This window comes from Ammospiza caudacuta, chromosome 17 (assembly GCF_027887145.1).
Source record: "Ammospiza caudacuta isolate bAmmCau1 chromosome 17, bAmmCau1.pri, whole genome shotgun sequence".
In the NCBI taxonomy this organism is placed as follows: Eukaryota; Metazoa; Chordata; class Aves; order Passeriformes; family Passerellidae; genus Ammospiza; species Ammospiza caudacuta.
Window position 1 is genome coordinate 14,051,339 of NC_080609.1, and position 23,179 is coordinate 14,074,517.

Consider the following 23,179-nt stretch of genomic DNA (forward strand, 5'->3'; position numbering starts at 1 on the left):
TGAACACAGCTGAGTGACTTGGGATTTGAAATAATTAGGCTGAATTTTTTTTTTAAATGGTGACTTCTCTGATTCAGGAAGTTTTGAAAATTTCCAGCCTGAGAGTATCAGCATGTGGCTGATGTGATTTGCCTGATAAAGACCAGAGCTTTTCTCAAAATGAATGAATTGCAGTTTGTTTTCTGAAAGGAGAATGCAATCTTTGGATCATGTGATGCTTAAATCTGAGTCTGTGGTTACGTGCTCTGTCTTTTTTATAGTCCATGACAAACCTGCAACATTTTTGCTGGTACCTTCTTCTCTCCTTTCTCTGCTTGATATTTTTCCCTCCACCTTTTCTGTGCTGGTGGTGCCATCTGGAAGGCAAGCTAAGGGATCTGATCTGCCTGGCAACTTAGTCCCACCAAAAAGGAGATGTATAAATATTCCATCACCTGGTTTGCCTTCCTGTGCAGAGGTTGGGGTGGTACTGTTGGCACGAGGGTGAGACTGAGAGGAAATGGCAGAAGAGAAGAAATGGTGGTGGAGGGAAGGAAATGCCTCTCACAGCAGAGAATCAGGTTTAGATTGTGTTAAAATAAATCTACATGAGATTGAGTGGCACAATTGATATCTCTTTGGGGAGATTATTTTTAAGGCAGACAAAACCAGGGAGCCATCCATGTGAGACACAGAATTTTACCCAGTTTCCCGTTACTCATGCCAGCAAGTCCGGGAAAGATTAGGATTTCCAGCTAACTCAGATGTATTTCAGGGGAAAGACAGAAAATCCTTCCAGTAATCTGGAATTTATAGGGTAGTCAATAAAAATTCCACCGAATTGGATATGAGGAGTTCCTGATGACTTCAGTGTGAGTTTGTCTTTACTAAAACTGCATTTACATTATTCCTAGCACAGGAACAATACCTGAGGCAATGCCAGGGATCCCACAACACTGATGTTCAGCTACTTGTGCATCTGGTGGAACATGGCAAGAGAAATAATTGCTGGAACTTTTTCTCTAAGAAATTCCCTACAGAAGAAAATTTAAATTCATGAAGTAGAAGTAAGACCACTGTCTTTGAATTGAACTAATTATTTCAAACATGAGCTCACTCTCATATGCACACAGGCAGTTCTGGTTCAGTCTTGGCTGACAGATGAACTCCTTTGTGTATCTGCAGTGTTAAACATGACAGCACATATTAAATACAGTGAGTGTGCTGCAAAGCATGCAAGGCAAGTGTTTTGTGAGCTCAGGGTAACTCTGAGGTTAGGAACCAGTCCTCCAGATCTAAACTCATGTGGTGACTTACAGATTAATTATGACCAAACATCACAATGGGTTGCTCTGTCATTGGAGCAGTGGGGGAGATCACTGTGCTCCTTTATTTGCAGATGATCTCAGTGCTTTTTAAATCTAGTTTTCTGTCAGTTATGTTACAAAGAGTAACAGTGATTTTTCTAGCTTTTCCTCTCATGAACAATAGTGGATAATGCCAGAGGCATTTTTGCAGGCAGCTCTGCAGTTTATTTCCTTATCCTGCTGCTGTTTGGCCAAGTGCATGTCTTGCTTTTCTTCAGATTGAGTTGATTCATTACAGGAAGAACAAATGTGGGTTCTGGACTTCACCATTTACTTGCAGACCCTTTGCTTATCTCTTCATGTATACAAGTGATTTTTACCAGCCATGAGGTATTTCTCTGTGTGTTTGATAAAGGACTTTATGGGCAGGTCTTCAATATGATTTCTCTGCTTAAACTGCTCAGAGCAGGAGAACAGTTGAAAGGGAAATAGCAAATGCTGAAAACCCTTTACTTTTAGACTGCAGTAATCTCCAAAATGAACCAAGCACTCTCAAAACTCTGGCACTTACACTGTCTGTGTCCCATAGCCAAAGAGTTGTGTAAGGAAAAGCATTATAGTGACTCTTAAATTACCATGGTGATAGGCACATGCTTGTGATGTGTATTTAGACTAAAAGGAGTAAAATGCATCTGTCTTCTTTCCTCCAGAACTCTCTGTAGCCTCAGTGCAGTTTTTTGTTTGGTGGAGATAGCACTACCCAAGTGGGTGATATAACTGGCTTCTTACTGGAATTGCTTACTGAGCTGTTTAGGGGAAAAATTGTAGGGTAGGGAGTGGAACAGGAAATGTTGGATGATTTTATTATTATTATTATTATTTTATTGCAAGGGAGGGGTGAATAGTACCTAATCTCCAGTGACAGCTCACACAGCTTGGAGAGCTTGTTGTATGGTTTTATGACAATTGTTCAAACTAATATTCATTTTAATTCACTTGTGATTGAAAGGTGGTTTTTGTACTTGTGTTTTTGCCCACCTTGCTGCTTCAGACTGCTTAATTCAAGCAACATAATCATTTTGAGCAAAATACTTGTGTTGATTATTCCCCTTGGGATGTAAGGGTTTATTTTATTTTCGTGAAGGTAGAGAACATTAATTTGGTTATTTTACTTACTGAAATGGGAGACATCCTTCCCAATATTTTGCAGTTGAAGTGATTTGTTTTGTACTAGTTGATGCAGTGAGGTTTTGTGCTATAGAAAAGCTGAAGTTCTGAAAAGCATTGCTGTCCCTGGGCAGAGTGCAGCACCACAAAGCAACAAGTCTTGGTCAATAAATACTCCCAGCTCAGCTGTTGCAGAGGTCACAGCAATTCTCAGAGCCTTGTTTTTGAAGAAATTAGAATCTCAGGTAGTAATTCTTATCTCAGTCTGCTTGTCTCTCTGTGGGCAGACCTTCAGGGCTTAGATATATGTTTAGTTAAGTGAAGCAAACTGTTATCTTTTTCTAACCAAATTTAGTTTCATTTTTGATGCACAGGTGCTTAAACTTTCCCGGTGAGTCTTTTATGTTGTCCAAGACACGTCCTTTCACATTGCTTCAAAGGGTTTTGTGAATAGGGAGTGGATTTAGGATTTTCATAGATGCAGGCTTGTGGTTCTTTGCTTAGCTGGTTACAGAAGAGAAAGAAAAATGGGTTACAGGAGGTAATTGGGCAGTTTTCTGTAATGGCTGCTCTGTGCAGCACCTGCACATTGATTGTAGCCTGAAAATGTTGGTATTTATGGTACACATTCACTGAAAGGGTGACAATTGTCCGTCTTGCTCTCCATAGAATTATGTCAGGTATCTTGAAATAGCTGGTAAGGGTGATAGTCTGACCATGAGATGACTGACAGCAAATTGTCACTTGTTCTGAGAAACCCAACATGATTTTGGAATTTTGTGCATGGAAATAGTGCTGTCTTCTTTGGGGTGAGCTATGTGTTATTGGCACAAAACTAATGATTTTCAGAGAAATTTCAGGGAACAGAGAAACAGCTGTTTCATGAGGGTTGTTTGGGATTTTTTTTTTTACTTTTACAAGGGTTTTTGTGGGTACTCTTGGTCAAACTTTAGCCAGTAATGGCACAGTTCTGTATCATCATGACGTGTGCTGTGATTAGAGCTCTGGCTGGCCACTTCTGCTGAATCCAAGGTATTTACTGATTGTAGAGATAACTGCCCTATCCTCAAGAGTTGGACTACTGTCCCCTCACATCACAGAATTGTTTAGGTTGGAAAGGACCTTTAAGATCCCTGAGTCCAACCATTCTCCCAGCACTGCCAGTGGCACCACTGAACCATGTCCCCAAGTGCCACATCCACACGTTTTTTAAATCCCTCCATGTCCCCAGCTTTAGACCACTGAACCATGTCCCCCAGTGCCACATCCATAGGTCTTTTAAATCCCTCCATGTCCCCAAGTGCCACATCCATAGGCCTTTTAAATCCCTCTATGTCCCCAGGTGCCACATTCACTCATCTTTTCAATCCCTCAGGGACAGTGGTTCTGCCACTGCCTTGGGCAGCCTGTTACAGTGCTTGACAACCCTTTAGGTGAAGAAATGGTTCCCAGTGTTCAATATAAACCTCTCTTGGCACAACCTGAGGCCATTTCTTGTCCTGTTGTTTGTTATTTGTGAGCAGAGCCTGACTCCCCCGGCTGTCCCCTCCTGTCAGGAGCTGTGCAGAGCCAGAAGTTCCCTCCTGAGCCTCCTTTTCTCCAGGCTGAGCCCCTTCCCAACTCCCTCAGCTGCTCCTCATGGACATGCTCCAGACCCTTCCCCAGCTCTGGACACGCTCCAGCCCTTCCATTCCTCCCTGAACTGAGGTCCAGAGCTGGACACAGCGTTTGAGGTGTGGACCGTCCCTGCCCTGGTCCTGCTGGTCACACCGGTGCTGACGCAAAGTCAGGGTGATGGAGGGAAAGCTTGAGATACTGAGTGTCAGCACGGTAGTTACAGTATCTGCATGCTGAAAAAGAAAAGGGCTCTTGCAGACAGTCATGCTTAAGCAGGTTTTGAATGAAACCTGGGGCCTGTGGTGCTGTCCGATTCAAATTGTAAAAAGTGATATTTTTAACAGAGCGCCTCCTACAATGTTTCTTGCTCGACCTGCATCTCAGCACTGTATCACAGATGCTCCTGGTGCAGTTATACCCCCAACATTCAGGAATAACAGGATTTCATAAATTATGGTGAGATAAAGTAGACAAAGATGGTACCAACTTGCTGATTACAACACGTGTTGTAGTTCCAGCTTACTTTTCTGGTTATTCCTTTTGCATGATGAACTGGAATGATGTTTATATATAACATAACATACTACATTATGTTTATATATATATATATATATTACAGTATATATAAATATCATTCCAAGTTTTATATATGCATGTTATATGTATATTTCATATATATGTTTCACCTTGGCTTTCTCATGATTTGTCTTCTTTTGTCAATGTGCTTTTCCTCAGTGTGAGTGTAAAAGCATAAATCCAGCACAGTTTCCTGCCTCCTTTTAAAATCTTTAAATAGCCTTTTCTTGCTGTCATGCAGCAGATCTTAGCAGAAGTCATTTGGTGCTAACAGAACTCAGGGTGGTTTAACAAAGAAGTCAGTGACTGTAATAGCTTCTGTTGAACCTGGTACTATGTTTTGGCAACTGCATCTCCATTCCCTTTGCATCTGTGAGTAAAAGGTGCTTTGAGGAGGAGGAAAATGTCTGCTTTTAATAGAGCCATGCAGGGGATGCAGTCATTTTGTTGGGTTTTTTCCCCTAACCATCTTTCCTGAAGTCTGCTGTAGGGTGACTGTTTATGTAAAGTCTAGTGTTTCCTAGCACTTTATTTTCAGACTTTATGCAGATGAAATGTTTGTGGTCACTGTCACTGGTTCACCACATGAAGGATGCCTAATAGCATGGGAGCTGCTGTGCTGTCAGTGAGAGGAGCTCACCCAGGAAACTCTTGGAAAAATCTGTCTTGTGTAAAACAAGCAAACAAAATTCTAGCAACATCTTTTATGTGACTGTAGCCATGTGTGGAATGTGCACTCCTCCTCTCCCCCTTGGTCTCCAATGTATATATAGCATGCATTCAGCCACTTGTATGGATTCTGTGCGCTCCAGCAGGCAGCATGGAGCCAACAATCCATTTTCTGTGACTCTCCTGCCTGTAGTCCAAGAAGGCAAGAATTTCTGTGCCAGTTTGTGGAGGTTGAGGAGGCTGCTTGTGTGTTTTTAGTTTTAACACAAACTAAAAAGAAAAAAAAAAAGAAAAGAGAAAAGCTTTCTATTCTCACTGCCTTGCGAGGCATCCTAGAGAAACTGGAACCCACAAGGAACTGATGAATGTGCCTTACTGTAAATGTGATTTCAGTCCATATGATTGCTGTGGCCAGGGATTGATTGCAGCACGTGTCTGTCTGTCGCAGATTATTGAGTAAACTCAGCAGATCTGTAACTGAGGCAGGCTCCTCCTGCCCATAACAAGACCAAAGATTTTGCAGACCATTAATTCATCCATCTAATCAGCTGGAAATTTCAGAGGGGCGTGAAAGAATTGTCTCTTGGGCACCCTTGAAAATACCAGTTAACTTCATTATGCTTTTTATGTTGAGTCTAATCTTTGCTTTCAGATTGATCTTTTTCTCATAATGAAAATGTTAAGCAGGAGTAAAAGTTGTTGTTGCATCTTTGATAGGAATCATGCAACATGGATCAAATAGTATAACTCAGTTTAAATAACCTGAAATATATACAGTAATCTTAAGGACTGCATGCTCAGTTCTGCTTGAGTTGTCTGTCTTGTCCTGCTTATCTTCTGTAGAAGTGTAGTTCTCAGAGGTTTAAGTCCTGCACTAATGTGCCTCACTCCCAATTAGGACTACCTGATATAATTTAAGTTTATCCTCTTGGTTGGAAAGAGGGTAATTAAGGGAACAATAGGAAAGCTTATTAAAATTGCATTCAGGTTCAATGGTGTGAAAAGTGAGCTTCCTGTGACAAGATGCTCCCAAAATCATGTTTTTCTGATTTCTCAGTGACACGGTTCCCCAGCATTAGGCTGTGTGGATTTGAAGCAGTGGCCTGGGCTGTGCTGGTGGCCCTGTTTGCATTGCTGTGGTGGTTGTGATAGACTGGAACAATAACCTTAATCCCGGGCACCTTCTCACCCCTGGGGGAAGGGAGGAGTTCCGCAGGAATTTACAATCTGCTTTGCATTGCATTTCCACTTCTTGGGTCGCAGGTTTTTACATCAGGAAAAGCTTAAATACAGCCATGTTACCCCAGCTTGGCTTTGCAGGCAGTGTCAGTACTGAAGCCAGCACAGAGCAGGCTGCAGGACTTAGTAAAGCTGTGAACACCCTTGCATATATCCATATATCCTGGTTTTCCTGGGACTGGTTCCTTACAAAATGGCCATGTACATGCTCATTACCATAATCCACAAAAGCTGCTTGTACATCCTGGGTTCTGCTTCAGTGAACTGGGAAGCCTGTGTGTCTAAAAACAAAATCTCAGCAGCCAAGGAATTGTTTGCTGGTGTAGTCAGCCCAGCCCAGGCTGTGTTTCTGTGCCTGGTTGCAGGCTGAGATTGTGGGTAAATCACATGGCTGGCTCTGGGGAGGCTGGCAGGGAAAGCAGGGCTGGATGGGCCTTGGCAGCACGGTTACTGCCTTACTTTAGACTTCACTTCTCAGGTTCACTCATGATTTTGGAAAAGTAACAATTTTCTTGAGATTGCCCACACTCACAGGCTGATGGGACAGCCTCTCACGGTGGTTTGGGTGCAGGTATCACTTTTTATCTATTATATTGCTGCAGCATCAGTGGGGTAAAGTTAAGGAGTTAAGGAGTTACTTTACCATCATCTCAGAGCAATTTAGGAGATATGGATCTTGCATTGCTGGCTCCTTCTGAAAAGGAAGACCTGAGTGGCAGTGGGATAGAGCTCCTCGCTGCTCTGAGGCTGCAGAGGGGATCTCCTGGCCTCAGCCCTGCTGCAGAACTGCCTTAGGGCTCTGTGCAGTCAGGCCTGTTGATCTGCAGCAGGCTGGGATTGCACTGAGCACTGCTGAGCAGGGACTGATTTGTCCTTGACTCAGGTGTTGGAAAATGCTGAGCAGTTGGTGTTACAGCAGAGAATTCCATCACTCTGTGACAGGCAGCTTAGGTTTCCCTGATAAGGCCTTGAGAAATGATGAAGCTTTGCTTGTACTGCTTTTGAGCCTGAGTTCATGTGATGCTCATTGCAAATATATGGACTTTGAGCTTTTTCTCTTTAAGCAAATCCATGTAGCAGTACAAAGCTTAAAATCCAGGGCAGTGTCTCAACATCCTTGTTTCAGGTTCACCTCAGGAGGTTGGTGCCTGCTGCTGGCAGACACTGCAAGGCATGGACGCTGCTGTTTGGAGCTGTGCCTTCATGTTGAGTCTGCAGGGAACCTTGTTTAGAAGGGTTAGATAAACACAATTAGGTTGCATTGCCAGCAATGATGTTCTTATTTAATGCATTAATGAGTGCAGGTGGCAGGACCTCTGAAGTGAATTAAATGCAATGCAAACTCCTGCTAGCAGAGCCACTGAATGCTGAGCCGGCTCATTTGAGAGATGAGGTGGGAGATGGGAATGAGCTGCCCATGCCTGAATGATAATTTTGAGCATTACCTTACAGCACAATCTGCTTGTGCCAAAGAACCAAGAGCAAGTGAGTGTGTTTTAGAGCTGCATTTCTGTCAATAGCACCATTAAGACAAGGTGCAGATTGACTTGCTTGTCACCTTGTTCTGGTTACCTGGCAGGATTCAATAATGTGCTGGTTAAAAGAATTCTGCTCAGCCCACACCAGCACTTACAGTGCTAGAACAACACCACCCAAATCCCTTTCTTTCCTTCTGTAGGCAAGATGCTGGAATCCAGCACAATTACTGTGCTCTGCTGGCCTTTCCCACGGTGAAACCTGGTTTTTATTTCCTGCTGCTTTAACCTTAGTATCAGTGAAATGATTCCTGGAAAGCTTTTATTGATTGCACATGATTGTCTAATTAAAGTGCAATAAGAAGAATTGCAGAACACTCACTCTTACAGCCCTGTGCTCATTGTAGACACTGTAAATTAGAAAGCTTTCTGTTCAAATATGGAAAATGTTAGTGCTTATTTCCTTTTGAATTTCCAAGCATCTCCTGAAGGCTGCACTTGTGTGATTAATTTTTTTTCCTAAATAACAATTTGGAAGAAATGTTACTTAGAGAAGGAATGAGGCCCCACAGGCTTGCAGGGGCCCTGTTGTAAACCTGCTAGCTGTAACCCTAAAGGGAGGCACTTCGAAAGTAATGTATTTTAATCTGAAACCTGCTAGATGATCCTTTAAAATCATGTGCACAAATATAAATGGATATCAATTATACAATATATAGAGACAAGTCTTTAAATAGTACTCTCTGATCTTACCTGGAGGCTGTTTCTTGCTCTATCTGGACTTTATGGCTGTTTTGTTTCCTATTGCTTGTGGTTTGATACTTTCTAGGGACTTGGATCTTGCTGAGATAGGTACAGTGAGCTAATAAAAAATAGATCCTAGTCCTTGATACATTGCAGGAACCCAAGAGTTTGTTGTCACAGGAGTGCGTCTTGCTTAGTCACTGATTGAATACATGGCCTTGAGGAAATCACTGAATTTATCCAAATCTTCAGCTTGCATCTCATCTCTAGATGGCCATGATTCATTGTGAAGTATTTACAGAGCTTTATGAATGATCAGTAATTCTGCCCAAGACACGAGGCAGAAGGATCAGTAAAGAATGTTGGACTTTGAATTAATTAATGATGCTTCAACTGCATATAAAACCTCTCAAGTACATTCAGTATCATGTGTGAATCTGACTTTTCCCTTTCCTTCTCTTCCAGATGTACTTTCCGATTCCCTAGCACGGTTATAAAAATCCAGTTCACATCTTTATACCATAAAGAGGAAGTAAAAGAGGAAGCCTCAACACATCCCCTTCGGCCACTTTACCCTCAGATATCACCTCTGAAGATCCACATCCCGGAGCCGGATCTCCGGAGCGTGGTCAGCCCCCTCCCATCCCCCACAGGCACTATCAGGTAAGATGTTCACTTCTCAAAAATGTCTTCTCTGACATCAGTCTGTCTGCCCTGCTTTGTTCGGTATCCTTGGTGCAAGAAATGCCCCATTAAAAATAACTAATTAAATCTCTGATGTTCAAAATGATGGGAGACTGCTAAAAAACGTTATAGTGGCCAGCCGTAGGGCACCAGGATTTTGTTTAAGAGCTCAGAGGGTTCAAGGGTAAACTTGAGTGTTGGTTTCACACTATAGAGTTACATATAGAGTCTATATTTGGCAGTGGAATTAGAAATATTTATTGAGAGCTACCTATATGCATGGAGAAAAGAAAGCAGGCATATACTTTCTATCTTAAGACTGCCTGTTTTATTTTTATCCCAGCAATATTCTGTTGTTGCTGGGTGGTGCTGCTGTTATCTGAAGTTAGGGACGGGGTGGCCATTGGCACGTGGTTTCCTGGGAATGGAAGGAAATGGGGGTAGGATGCTGACCATGTACTGAGGGGCTGGAGCAATCTAAATGTACATCTGGGCGAGTATCCTGTTTTGTAAATGATCTGATCAGTGGATGTGCATTAGAAATAAGATGAACATCAAGTTACTGTATGAAATATTTTCTTTCTTCTTCAGCAAAGAGTTGATGTTACAGAGTTTCAGTGAAATCTTTTAAAGTTAAATCTGTTACTTGAAGTATCATGCATTTTGTAAAGTAAAGCAGACTTTATGGTATAGGATGATGCATTAGAATTTTAAAACATGTGGGCATCAAAATAGCAAGAGTGTGCCTGGTAATAGTAGTAGCCTTTGGGTTGTTTTCTTGTCTGTACATTTGTAAAAAGGTATAATATGCAAATCTCTTCTGACAGCACTAATTCAGTGAGTAGTATTCAAATCTGCATGGCTGAGACTGAGACTTCAGAGTCACAATGAAGCTGGTTTGGGTTTGCATGATCCAGAGGCTTGTTTGGGTTTTTCCGACCGCCTTACAGAGCTGCACAGATGTGCAGCGCAGATATTCTAGAAAGAGGGGGCTGGAGGTGGCTGTGGTTTTAGTCCTCTGTTCAGGCACTGCTTTTGGTTTATATTTAACCTTCTCTTTTTAGATGAAGCTTGTTGCTGGGAGGGGAGGGGGATGGTTCCTTTGCCAACATATGGTAGTTAGTTTCCATTCAGTCATCTTGTGCAAAGCAGCACAGTGTGGTTTGTGTTACTAACAGAGGCTGTATCTTTTGACTCTGGCATATGCCTGCAACTGATATTTGATTCCCTGGGAATGTTTCTTTTGCATAAGGAGAAAGTGGAAATAGTAGTGTTGAGTTGTGCTCAGCCCCTAACGCAGTGTTTACTGAGGATGATTAATGATTGCATCCGTTTGTCTCGAGCAGAAGCTGAGCCAGCCAAGTCTTCAGAAAACCTCAAAAGACATCTGAGGTTTCGCTTGCTGAAGCCCTTTCATTTCCTAGTTCCTCTTACAGAGGAGGACCTGACACGTTTGTAAACATCCCTGCTCAGCCCCTTCAGCCTTCCCCTCTCCCCCAGCAGGGTCTTGCAGCTCTCCCCTGTGGGCCAGGCTTGGGAAGTGATTTGGGTGTTTCTGCCTGAGAAGGGAATGCTCCTTTGGGAGCATGTAGCTGTGCATTCTGGCCCTCTGACTTCCAGGGCAGCTCTCTGCTCTCTTGGTGGCTTCACAGCGCTGGGTGAGGCTGGCACAGTGTCCTCTCCTCCTTCCCAGAGGCAGAGCTGGGAGGGCTGGTGGGGCTCAGCATGAAACTCAGACCCCTCTCCCACTGCTGCTTTTGGGAGGTGGTTGCTGGGTTCTCCTCCTCCTCTTTCCTCTCCCCCTTCTAGTATTTACTTTCCTAATTTGGTGCGTTTGCCTTGCTCCTCCCTGATTGGCCCATGGAAAATTATTGCAGTTTGGAAATCCTGGGCAGGGTGAAATTTCCTTTTTGGAAAGTGGCTCCTGGCCCCTTTTTCCTGCCTCCACCCTGGTGTAGGGCAGGGGCTGTACCTGCTCCCCCCCCCAGATCCAGCCCTGCCCTGCTGACCCCTAGCCCTGCTCTGCCTCCCTGTTTACACTGCAGCTTGCTTCCCTGCCGGTTCTCCCCTGCAAGCTTCTGGGTTTTTTCCAGCCTATTTATTTTCCCTCTGCAAAGTGCAGTGCCTAGAGAGGGAATGAGCTTTAGTTAAACAAAACCAAACCTGCCACCCTCAGCAGCTTTGCAAAGCAAGATTCCTGCTTATTCCTGGGGAGAAATGTGCTCACTGTTTTCTCAGCTAGGTGTTTTGTCTCCAGGAGGGGCTGTGTGTGGATGTGTTTTGAGTGCTGTTGTACAGCTGTAAGGGAAAATGTTGGTTGGCAGCATGCTGGGAGGGTTGAAGGCAGGCATGGATTATTTGTTCCTGATTTGAGTTCAAAACTCCTTTTCAAAAAAATCACACTTGCATTTTTCTTTCCTTTTCCAGAAAGGAAAAGGCCACTGTGGTTGTAGGAGCTCAGTAGAAGCAGCCTGCCATTTTGCACAACATATGAAAGGGCAGAGTAGCACTAAATTGCTCCTCAATAGATTCAAGGCATTGAAAAGCTCTGTGAAAATCATGTGGGGTTTGCTTGAATTCAGCTCTACTTTTTGGAGATAAAACTGAACAATTTCAGGAGTTAAGGAACTGTCTGTCAGTACATGGCTTTAAGCTTCTGCACCTTGGATTTGGAGGCTCCTCTTTGAGTGACAGTGGTTCCACAGAGTTTCTCACCTATGCTGCAAACACTTCACTTTGCCTGATTTTGTGATAAATGCACAATATCTGCATGTATGTGACTCTGTTGTAACCCATGCCACAGAATGGCTTGTGCTTGGATTATTATCAGGTCCACAGAGATAAGGTGTAATGCAGGACTCTATTCCTGGTCTCAAAGTCTTACTGACTTGGAGTTTAGAGTTACCATGTTTAGCTTCCTTTTTACTATGTTCTAGTCAATGTTAACGGCCCTGTAGCAGTAACTTAACTCAGTTTACCAAATAGCATCTTTCTGCAGCCTTGCCCCTCAGAGCTGGGGTGGTTTTAATATCTGTGAAAATTAAATTCTTTCTTTCTAATTGCTTCCCTATTCTACACATGTTCTCAGTGAGATATACACACACACAGACAACAATATAGAAATACTGAATGTCCTACTCTGGAGGTCAGTAGTATTATTCACATTTTACAGTTGCTACTTCTGCCTTATCTCTGCACTAGAATAACTTGGGGCGTGAACGTTTTGTCTTGTACTTGTTTGGGTTTTTTCACAGAAAGGTCATGGATTCTTAGCTCACAAACAAAGTCTTTATCAGCAAAAAAAGTTTTCTGACGTGTAGGAGTAAGAGTCCTTAGGGTCCTGTGAGAACTGCTTGAAAAGTGCCTGGTGAGGGTCAGTGTTACCAGCTAGACTGGTACATATTTGTGTGTGAAGCCAGATTAGTATTTTAACTGTTAGCTCTTAATGTGCCTGCCCATGTTTGGCTGTTACTAGAAGGGTTGATAACTAGTTTGCAATGCAGTTAATGGCATGAATAATGAAAGATCAACTTCGTTTGTTCTATAAGCTTGATTAGTAAACCAGAAGGTGTCAGCTGAATTGTTTGGTTTCATATGGTCCTTTTTTCACTGAGAGAAATGAGTTCAGTAGCACATTGCATGCTCTGATAGTGGATTACTCAGAGGTAACTGCAATTATCTTGACTTAGCCACCAACTTGTTTTGTGGCCTTTAACAGGTCATTTAAATTCATTGATTTTTATGCATGCATAGTGTAATTACTACTTCATAGGCGTGTGTAGTAGATAAATTATGTTTTGAGCTCTTATTCCATAAAGCATGACATGAGTGTGTGTGAGCCATGTTCCATGGCTCTGCTTTGATCCAGACTAGGCTGGGAAAAAGGAGGGGTTTTTTTTATAGGCTCTAGGATAGCCATGCACTGCTGTTTCACAACCCTTGGGATTTAGCCTGCACTTGCACGTTTACTCTGTGTAGGGGAGGCTGAATGAAGCCTCGTTTCAGTGGATGCCTTCACTCACTGGAGCAGGATGCATAAATATTCCCTGTTCCATTTCGTTGAGGCTTTGCCTCTTCCCAGAGCTCTGTGAGCCATTGAACTGAAGCGCTGCTGAAGAGCTCCAAGGCAGGTTTTTTGCAGGCTCTTTTGCATCATCTCAGTTATACATTACTTCCTGCACTCAGGCAGAATGCACAGCTCAGGCAACTCCCACGGTTGGACAGAGAGGTGATTATTTTTAATCACCCAAGTCTCCAAACCACAAGCCAAGGAGGATGATGCATATACATCACATAAGAGAGGCAGCAGCCTGTGCTGGGCTGGGGAGCTCCTACGCATGTTTATTGCAGATAATGGACCGTGTGCTAGAGGACATGTGCCAAGCCATGTGCTGGAGGAAGGGTTGCAGATGTCACCAGCTACAGGAGCACTTCCTCTTCCCCAATGAGTATGAAATGCTCACTGAATCCACAGTTGGAGTGAAGTCACTTCCTTTCCAGGGGAACCACTGGAGCACTGACGAGTAATAACAATTTCACCTTTCGTGGATAGCTCACTTTCTCTCACTTGTGGCTTGTTCGACAGCTTTGGTTTTCTTCAGCATTAAGCAGGCAGGGGAGCTCTCAGATTTCTCCTTTCACATCAAAATCCAGCTTGGTTTTGGCAGTCTCACCACTTGTGATTGCTTCTGAAACCTGTCTGAAACATGCAACGTGCAAGGACTTGCCTTTCTTTGAGTTACAATTTTGGGGCTGGGCTGGGGAAGGTGAGAGCAGTGGAGGATTCTCAGCCATTCTTGCTGATTGGTGTATCGTGGAAAGGCTTGTTTCGCAAGTCCAAGGGCTGTACTTTGACCTGATTCTTGCTTGTTGCACATGAAAAGAGTCCCTGTATCTTCATGCCCCTTTTTGCAGGCTTATGAAGTGGAGTATTGTGGTTGTCAGAGGTTTGTGCTATTTTTCTAACCATAGTCCTTGTGCCCAGGGCAACACACTTCTAGCTTGCATTCGAGGAACAGACTGGGGAGGATTATAAGAAATGGTGATTTTTTTATTTTTTTTTCTCTGTACCCAACAGGGGCTTTAAAAATACCCATTCAGACTGGAATCTGTGTATTGGCAGCGTTGCCAAGGCTGTAACTCTTATCCCTGCTGTGTTTCTTACCTGCATCACAAATGTGCACATGGGAATTTTTCAAAGGCACTACCATGTGCATATCATATCCTAACCAGCAATTTTGGTTTTGTTCCTCTTTAGCAGTGTAGATTCCGAGTCAGGTGAACAATTCTTTATGGGACCCCAGGTAATCTTTCCTCTTGTCTTAGAGAGGATATGTGCTTTTTCCATATACCTGGTTTAAATTTAGCCTCCATAGCTTGATCACTCAGTTGAGTAATAGGGCGACTTTCCTGCATTGTACTACTGCCTCTCCTTCTGGGGAAGTTGGCACTGGAATTTGGGAGTGTTTTGGTTTCCAGATTGTTCACAGACTTGTAATATGACCATAAATAAATAATGTAAGTACTTGTTGCTTCATTTTTATTTTTATTACTGCCTAGTCCATAAAACGTGCCTAGTATTGAGAGACTGCGGAAATCTTTATGTGAGAATCTCAATGTGCCCAGGGAACAGATCCCTGTAGCAGTGTTCTGCCTCAGACATGGATATCTTGGGGATTGTGTAACATAAAAACCAGAGTAATGCTGACTTAGGTGTAGTTTGCCTCCATTTTTTTGGATAGGAGACTGCCTTGGACCAGGGACTTATGACTGTCTTCTAAATGGTTTCTCTGTCCTTCCCTTTCCCCAAGAATTTGTGTTCTGGTCTTCTCCATTCACACAGACTTTCTCATCAGCCCTGTCTTACCCCACAGTCACCCCACAGTGTAGCCACAGAAATAGAAGCACTTTCTTTTGTTTTGGAAGTGCTGTTTGGTTTCATTTTGTGCTCACCATCTCTTCAGGTGCAAGAGGCCAAGAGCTGAACACTTCCGTTGGCTTTGTTTTTATAGCTCTGTCACTTTGCACCTCAGCTTCTGTCTTTAACAATTTTTTCTTGTATGAAATCCATTCCATATCTCCAATCATCCTGCTTATCCCTGTCAGTACCTTCTCTGGATCTGCTCTATCCTTTTTCCTTTCTTTTTTTCTTTAATGAGAGTAGACAAGCAACACACAGTGTCCTGGTGGGAATGCCCCATGCACACACATGTACGCCCTATTTTTGCAGGCTGATTCTTTGGTTAAACAAACTGATTGTGGACATTCCAATAGCAGTGCAGCACATTGTACACACTCTCCAGCAGCTTAGAGTTAATTGCTGCTAGCAAGTGCTGTGAACTTGCAGGCTGGGTTCCTCTTGGCAGGAGTTGAAAGTGAATTGTGGTGTTCCAAAGAACGTTCAAGCCCCGTGTTTAAAAGGCATCCTGCCACTTACATGGGTGAGTGTATTGCAGACACTGCCTTCAGCCCTCATCTTGCTGGCCTTCCTGCCAGAGAAGGGTTAAGTCTGAAATGGAAAACATGCTGCAGAGGGCTGGCGTGATTCAGCACGTGGTTGCAGTCTGATTCTAAAGCTGAGTTCTCAGCATGGTATTTAGAGAGCTGTGGCTCAGTGGCTGCCTGCAGTCACTGTTTCACGTTGAGATGCTGAATCCTCAATGGATATCAAAGATCTCTGGCACTTGGGGCATTAACCATGGTACCATAGGATTAAGATTGTGGGTAACTGCAGCTGGGTTATTTCCATGCTCTGTGTGCCTTTCAGTGGTGCAAAACACTTGGTTCCTCTCCAAAATGCTCTCTTCAATATCAAGCAAGGCTAACCCAAATTAATTTGGATTGCTTGTAAGCTGAGTTTGCCAGCCTGGACAGTGAGCATGGATCACAGCAGTGTGGTGGGATGTCAGAGCAGGGTGAAATTGCAGACCTAGAGGTGCTTTTCTCAGTGAAAGGTTATAGTATCAACATGGATCAAGTTATGGCCAAGTACTGATGCCACGTTAATATGCAACAAATCATTATTGGTATCCTTGCAGTTGATTTTTGCTTTATAGCACAAACAGGTGTTTGTAGGGAAAACTCTTTGTTTCATAATATTTTTAAAGGGGGTGTGAGTACATGCAAGCATCCCCGGCCAGCCCCTGGCTTTGGGTGGTGAGGAGAATTCCAGGAACTCCAGGAAACTGATGTCACTGCATTGTGTTTGCTTGTTTTCTTTTGACTGCACTAATGTTTAATTTTAACTTAACCCTCAGAGGGGTATTTTTAGTAAAACTGTTTCTTCACTCCTTCTGTCCCATATTGGGAGGGGAACAGATTGTGTCTCCTTGTTTTTTCCAGTAGTCAGCTCTTTCTGCCTCCCCTCTGAAGAGCTGTGATGATTGACTGAGAGCTTGAGCACTCAGCAGCATGTGTTACCCTGTCTGTGCTTGGAGTGCCTGAACCTGGTGTTTGTTCTGTCCCCACATCTCTTGATTTGATCATTGATCCAGGCTGAAAGGAAGCAGATCTGCCTGGACAAAAGGGCTTCATTCTGATAAAAGATTACTATCTCTTCCAAATCTTTGGTATCACTGTGGTGGTCCCAGGGGGCAGCTGCTTCTTTAGGGGATGATCATGATCCTGTTCTTCAGTGAATATCTGCTGGGAGAGCCTGGCTTTTCTACAAGTTATTAACACTTTTGTTTGGAAGGGCTTTGTCAACACTCCAGAGAATCACAGCCCTGCAAGGAATGGGTTTCTCCCTTTGGTTTTTTCTTTGTTTGTTTTTTTTTTTAGAAAGAGATCATACTTGAAATTCAGACGCTACAGCTGGAGAGGCAAAAACTGAGCTGCTTGCTCTGCTGATCCTGAATAAAGGAATAAATTCTTTTATCTATTTTTATTTATGTATTTATTAAAAAGAAAAAGCGAGAAATACAGCTCTGCAGAGCATGGATTTATTGGAGAACTTTTCTTTCTTCCATATCTTTGTCCTGAGTTTTGGCTGCTGTCTCTGTGGTTTGCTGTTTGTGTATTTCTGCAGACAAATAACAAAATCAGAAAGCTGTTTCATCCTATTCCACTTCTACCCCGTGTGTAACAATAATTGCTTGGGTGCCAAACACAAAAAGAATCACTGTGGTTTTAGTTTGTCATTGTTTCATGTATGAAAATGGCTTTCAGTTGTAATTATCTGCACATTATAAGAAGTGTGTATGTGAAGAAGCTATGGAAAAATGACAGCAGAATAATTAAATTCACACCAGCTCCTCATGTGAATACTAAGACATCAAGAGTGTCTTCTGTGGTTTAGTATTACTCACTTCCAAAGCTTGGAGTAGGAAATTTTCATTCATTTTCCTGCACAAATAGGTCTCTGCTCTTTGAAAGGCTGGGCAAGAAATGCCTTTATCTCTGGCAAAGGGAGATCTGTAAGTATGGGCTCATCAACATTTTATACCTTGCACTACCTGAAAGCTTTACCTTCTGCTGTGCCTCTGAACAGCATCACCCATGAATGCCCCCCATTGGGGGGCACTGAAAGGGTTACCAGGGGCTGTACAGGGCTTGAGTTCCCTGTTTCAAAGGTTTGTTGTTGCTGGATATTTCTGCTGCCTTTTCTCTGCCCCCAGCTCCCCCATTCTGCAATTCACTTTTAAAAGAAACCAGTCAGGGTTGTGCTGAGCTCAGCACTGCAGCCATTTGCAGAGACACCACAAGGAGTAGCAGCACTTCTCAGTTTACAGGCTGGACTGTGGTAGGAAGTGCTCATTCCTTACACTGACAAATTGCTTCTGCACCCAAGGTATTGCCCACTGAGCAAACAGGGGTTGTCTCACTGCTTCCTCTCCATCCCTGTGTGTATGTGAGATCACCTTTTGAGGAAGGGACCATGTTCAGGGTTTTTTCCTACAGCATTTGGTGCAGTGCTGTGATGAGTGTCAGCATTTGTTTGTCAGTTATTGGGCATTTCACCAGTAAGAGGATTGTTTATGCCAGTTTTACTGAATTCTAGTTCCAGCTGTGAGCTTCAATTTGCATCTTTTCATACCATTTGAACTGCTTGTTTTGCTGTGTAAATCTTCTGTGTATTGGTTTGCTTTCTTGTTTACTGTTTCTCTGCTCCTAGAAGACATTTGTAATCCTGGGATTTGGCTGTGCATCCTGCTGTTCTGGCTCTGAGTCCCTAAATTCTGGACAGCACAGGCCAGGGAGAGACACAGAAAGGGAATTTCAGCTTCCCAGACTCATCCCTCCCCTCCCATCCTTCCAGGCCAGGTTGGATGGGGCTTGGAAAAACCTGGTCCAGTGGGAGGTGTGCCTGCCCATGGCAGGGAGCTGAACAAGGTGATCTTTAAGGGCTCTTCCAGTCCAAACCATTCTTTGATTCTTCTAACCCTAAAAATCAAGGACGTGTGATCCCTGGACAAGCCTTTCTAATTAGTTCTCATCTTGCAGCACTCATTTCTGTGTGCCTCAGTGATGTTGCAAATTATAGCCCCGTTTTATGTGTTTGTAGCATTTTATCACCTTTCACAGCCTGTGGTGCTCAGTCACCGTTCCTGTAATGCCATCTTGTGGTGGCCCTGCCACTCTGAATGTGCCTTTTCCAGCCAGAACTGAAGCTGGGCTGCCTCTGTGTGCAGGCAGTGAGTGCAGCTCCCCTTTGCTGGCTGCATGGGTGTGGGGTGAATCAAGGAAACGCCTGGCTCCGGCTGTTTGGTGTCAGGGAAAGGCTTGTGGAGCTCAGATGTGGTGTCAGGGACCTTCATGGCAGATCCCTGCCCTGGGTGCTTTAGCTCTGATGCTGTAGAAGTGTCTGTTAGAAGGATTGATGAACTATGATCTGTGTTACAAGGAGATTGGTGTGTTGTTCCTTAACAAGTCATAATAACAAACTATCCATTTACTTAAATATTCATCCCTCATACACTGTATGTTTGAAGTTTGAAGTGCTTCTCTAAACACAAAGGAGTTGTTTAATACTTTGAAACGCTGCTGTGTCGTGATTGCAGGAAGTGTATATGGCAGGGAGTGTCAGGATTTTGTAGAAATTCCAATTTTATCTCTGGTGGATTTTTTTCTCAATCTGTCTGGGCTTTAGATAAGCCACAGGGGCAAAAGTTGCATCTGCTTCTCCATGACCAGAGAGCTTTACTGTACCTCCGAGAGTAACAACTGCATGCCTTGCTAATAAATCAAATAACAACTGTATTTATTTTGGGGGTTTTTTTGCCTCTCCAGTGTTCCCAACTCCTGCCCAGCCAGTCCACGTGGTGCTGGATCCTCAGGATATCGTTTTGTTCACAACATTACCTCGGATCTGCAGCTGGCAGCAGAGTATGCGGCGAAGGCAGCCTCAGAGCAGCAGGCAGACGCATCTGGCGGGGACAGCCCAAAGGTTCACACAAACATTTCTTACCCAGCACTGCTCCTTGGGAGGGTTATTAAAGCCTGGGGCTTTATTGCTAGTCCTGGTTAGAGTTTAAAGGGGTTTGAGAACACTCTGGCCATAAGGGTGCTGTGTATAGTGTCCTGCAGGGGTGGAGGTCATTCCTTCCAGCTGTGCTTGGCTTAGTGGTAGTCTCTGCTTGTTTACCTGCCTAAAATGTATTCAAATCACTCACTGAAGTGTTTAAGCAAGAATAATATTTTTGCTTATTTGATAAATCAAGATCCCATAAAGAGGCACATAAAATTTAGCATCTCATTTTCTTCTTTTAATTAATGTTATTTTGCAAAACACAGTTGGAGAAAGCAGAAGCAGGGGAAGAAACCAGATCCTTGTCATGAGAAGTCTGTAGTCAGACTTTAAAACAAACATGAAGGCCTGTCAAGTAGGCGTTAAACGAGGAGAGTGGCAAGTGGAATCTAGATTAAAAAAATAACTTGGTTAGAGTGATAAAATGTAATTTTGGTGAGCTGATCTTCAGATCAAAGTTAAAAGTTCCATATCCAAAACCACCTGATTTGGGATTGGGTGGAGGAGCACACTACTAGGTGGCTTTTTTTGTCGAGTTAATTCTCCCTTGAGACAAGAAGGGTTGTTCTTGATGGAGTAATGTGAAGAGTTGGAAATACGAGATCTAGCAAACAAATTAAAGTTCCTAGAATGAAACAAATCCTGCTGGAGAAGGGAAGGGATGGGATCAGGTTTCATGTTGGGCTTGTTGCTGGGAGGAGGGCTGATAACATACAGTCTCAAACCTTTCTAGCAGAGTGGAGCTGCAGCTGGGCAGAACTGAAGGCTTTAATTCATGAGCACAGAAAGCAGTGAATGTACCTGTACGCTATTTCTTGATTCCAATTGCCTGTCTTGACCCCTTTCCTTGTGCTGGTGCAGGCATGTGTGGGACAGTCAGTGGGGTATGGAATTAGATTGAAGTTGGGGTTTATGTGTGTTTGTGGGGAGATGGAAGGAAGTGCTTTGATCTGACTCAGCCCTGTAGCTCTGTTTGAACACAAATGCTTTTGCAAAATGGGGTGGTGGCAGCATAAAACAGCAGTGGGAGAGCTGATGCTCTCTTAGCTGCCCTGCTGCTCTCTTGGCATCAGTGAAAATTACAGCCCAATGTGCTTTTTAAGTTTGGATTGTGGTACACTGCATTGTAGGAATTCTTTGTTAGTAACTAAATTTTTTTTGTTTTTTTCCTTGCTTAGGATGAATCCAAGCCACCCTATTCTTATGCTCAGCTAATTGTGCAGGCTATATCTTCAGCACAGGACAGGCAATTAACACTAAGTGGGATCTATGCCCACATTACCAAGCATTATCCATATTACAGGACTGCTGACAAAGGCTGGCAGGTGAGTTCTTGACACTGACATGCTTTTAAACTACTTTGACATGGCTTATCTGCTTTGAAATGCATTTATTAAAGATTTGGGGCACTGGGAATAGAGCTGCTTTGACTGTTCCCAGAGTGAATTTGTTTAACACAAACTGACTAGTTCATTTGTGGGTGATTAGTTTTGTTGGGGTTTTTTTGAATACTTTGTAGGGCAATGTAGTGTGTTACTCTTGGGCTCACTAGTTCCTCTTTTAATGTTGTAGTCATGTCTTTCATTTTGTATTTTATTTCCCTACATCCTTGCTATCAGTCACTCCTCTGCCCAGATATTTGCTTAATCCTTCGCCTCATCTTTGACATGATTCCTCCAAGCAGAGGATATCCAGCCTAAAACTGAGGCTCCAGTTTTTAATCATAGCACCTTAAATCATTACAGATGTTTTGTTTTCCCAGTGTATCAGCTGCACTGCCTAAGTCACAGTTTGCAAGTTCTGAATTTGAGTGGGAACTTGGGAAAATGGGAGTCCATGGACTCTTTGTGGTACTCAAGGAAACCTGACCAGCTTCAGAGGAGAGTTTGGATGTAGTTAACACATGCTAAATCAAACTTCAGTGTTCACTTGAGGGCTGCTTCCAAAGGTTCAAGAATCTCAACTCCACCTGTTTTCAGACTTTTTCTTGGCACCACACCTCTGCCATGGGTGTTGCCATTTGAATGTAATGCACTAATACAGCTGCAAAGGCTCTTGCAGCTGCTGATTTCACTGTGTGCAACTGGCAGGAGCAGCACTGCTTGGTGCACTTTGAGTGCAGTTGGAATAAATACATTTCTGCCTCCCTGGCTTTTCCCTGCAGTTCTAATTAATTGTGGAATTCACTTCCTGCCCTAACCTGCTCAGCAGAGTTGTGCTTTGTGAACCACTTGCTGCATCCTGCTTCAGAGAGCTGCATTTCAGCAGGGAGTGGAGTTGCCTTTTTCTCCCCCCTCCAGTGGCATTGTAGGGCTTCACCAGTGTAGAGATTGTCTAAACCTGCTAGAAAAGCTTCTGTTTTGTTTGAAAGTGGAAGAGGGATGAGTTTGTGCACACACAGCCTTGCTGAGCCCTTCCCCAACCCAAAAGACAGCCCTGCACCCTGTAAGAGATGGGCTGTTACAATGGAAAGGATAAACAGTCTTGTCATTATCCAGAGAGCTGCAGAGTGCCACAGAGCTTGCTGAGGGCACGTTGGCTGCCTTGCATTGTGATTACTGTGAGACGCAGTGTCCTCTAGGGCATGTTTGGGCACCCTGGTAATCGTTGGGCAGGTGAGCAGTTAGCACAGGCTCAGGCAACTTTTTCCACTTGCCAAGAATAAAGCCTGTCTTTTGAGAGAGTTCTGATGTGGTTTACAGTGATTTCCCCCTGCCTCAGCAAAAGCTCTGCTTTCATGGCTTTCCACAGAGAAGTCACTGCTCTGGCTCCAGATGTATTTAAATAATGGTTGGCACCAACCAAAATTATCTTTCAGCTTGGTCAGGAGAAATTCTGACACTTTCCCCCAGGTTCCTCCTGCTGTTCTCCTGTGACTTTGGAGCTGTGTGAGTTGAGTGACTTGTTTCTACCTTCAACACTGATTCTGGCAGTGTGGATTTATTTTTCCAAGCTGTGTGGTGCAACTCATTTGTCTTTGTTACTTCGTGGCAAAATAATCAGCTCATTCCTGTGCTTCCTGCAGAATTCCATTCGGCACAACCTCTCCTTGAACCGTTACTTTATTAAAGTCCCACGCTCCCAAGAGGAGCCTGGAAAAGGCTCCTTTTGGAGGATTGACCCTGCCTCTGAAGCCAAACTTGTAGAACAAGCATTTAGAAAAAGAAGGCAAAGAGGAGTGTCCTGCTTCCGAACACCTTTTGGGCCTCTCTCCTCCAGGTAACTTCAATTTCCTCTCATGTCTCTGCCAAACTCAT

At 43.5% G+C, this 23,179-nt stretch overlaps 1 protein-coding gene across 1 annotated transcript in view; it reads left to right on the plus strand.

Moving 5' to 3' along the window:
* Nucleotides 1-23,179, plus strand: part of FOXK1 (forkhead box K1) — a 47,504-nt gene that overhangs the window by 17,165 nt on the left and 7,160 nt on the right. The window contains exons 2-5 of the mRNA XM_058816183.1: nt 9,239-9,436; nt 19,685-19,841; nt 21,101-21,247; nt 22,948-23,141. Coding sequence (XP_058672166.1) covers nt 9,239-9,436; nt 19,685-19,841; nt 21,101-21,247; nt 22,948-23,141 — 696 coding nt within the window. The remainder of the gene's footprint in view (nt 1-9,238; nt 9,437-19,684; nt 19,842-21,100; nt 21,248-22,947; nt 23,142-23,179) is intronic.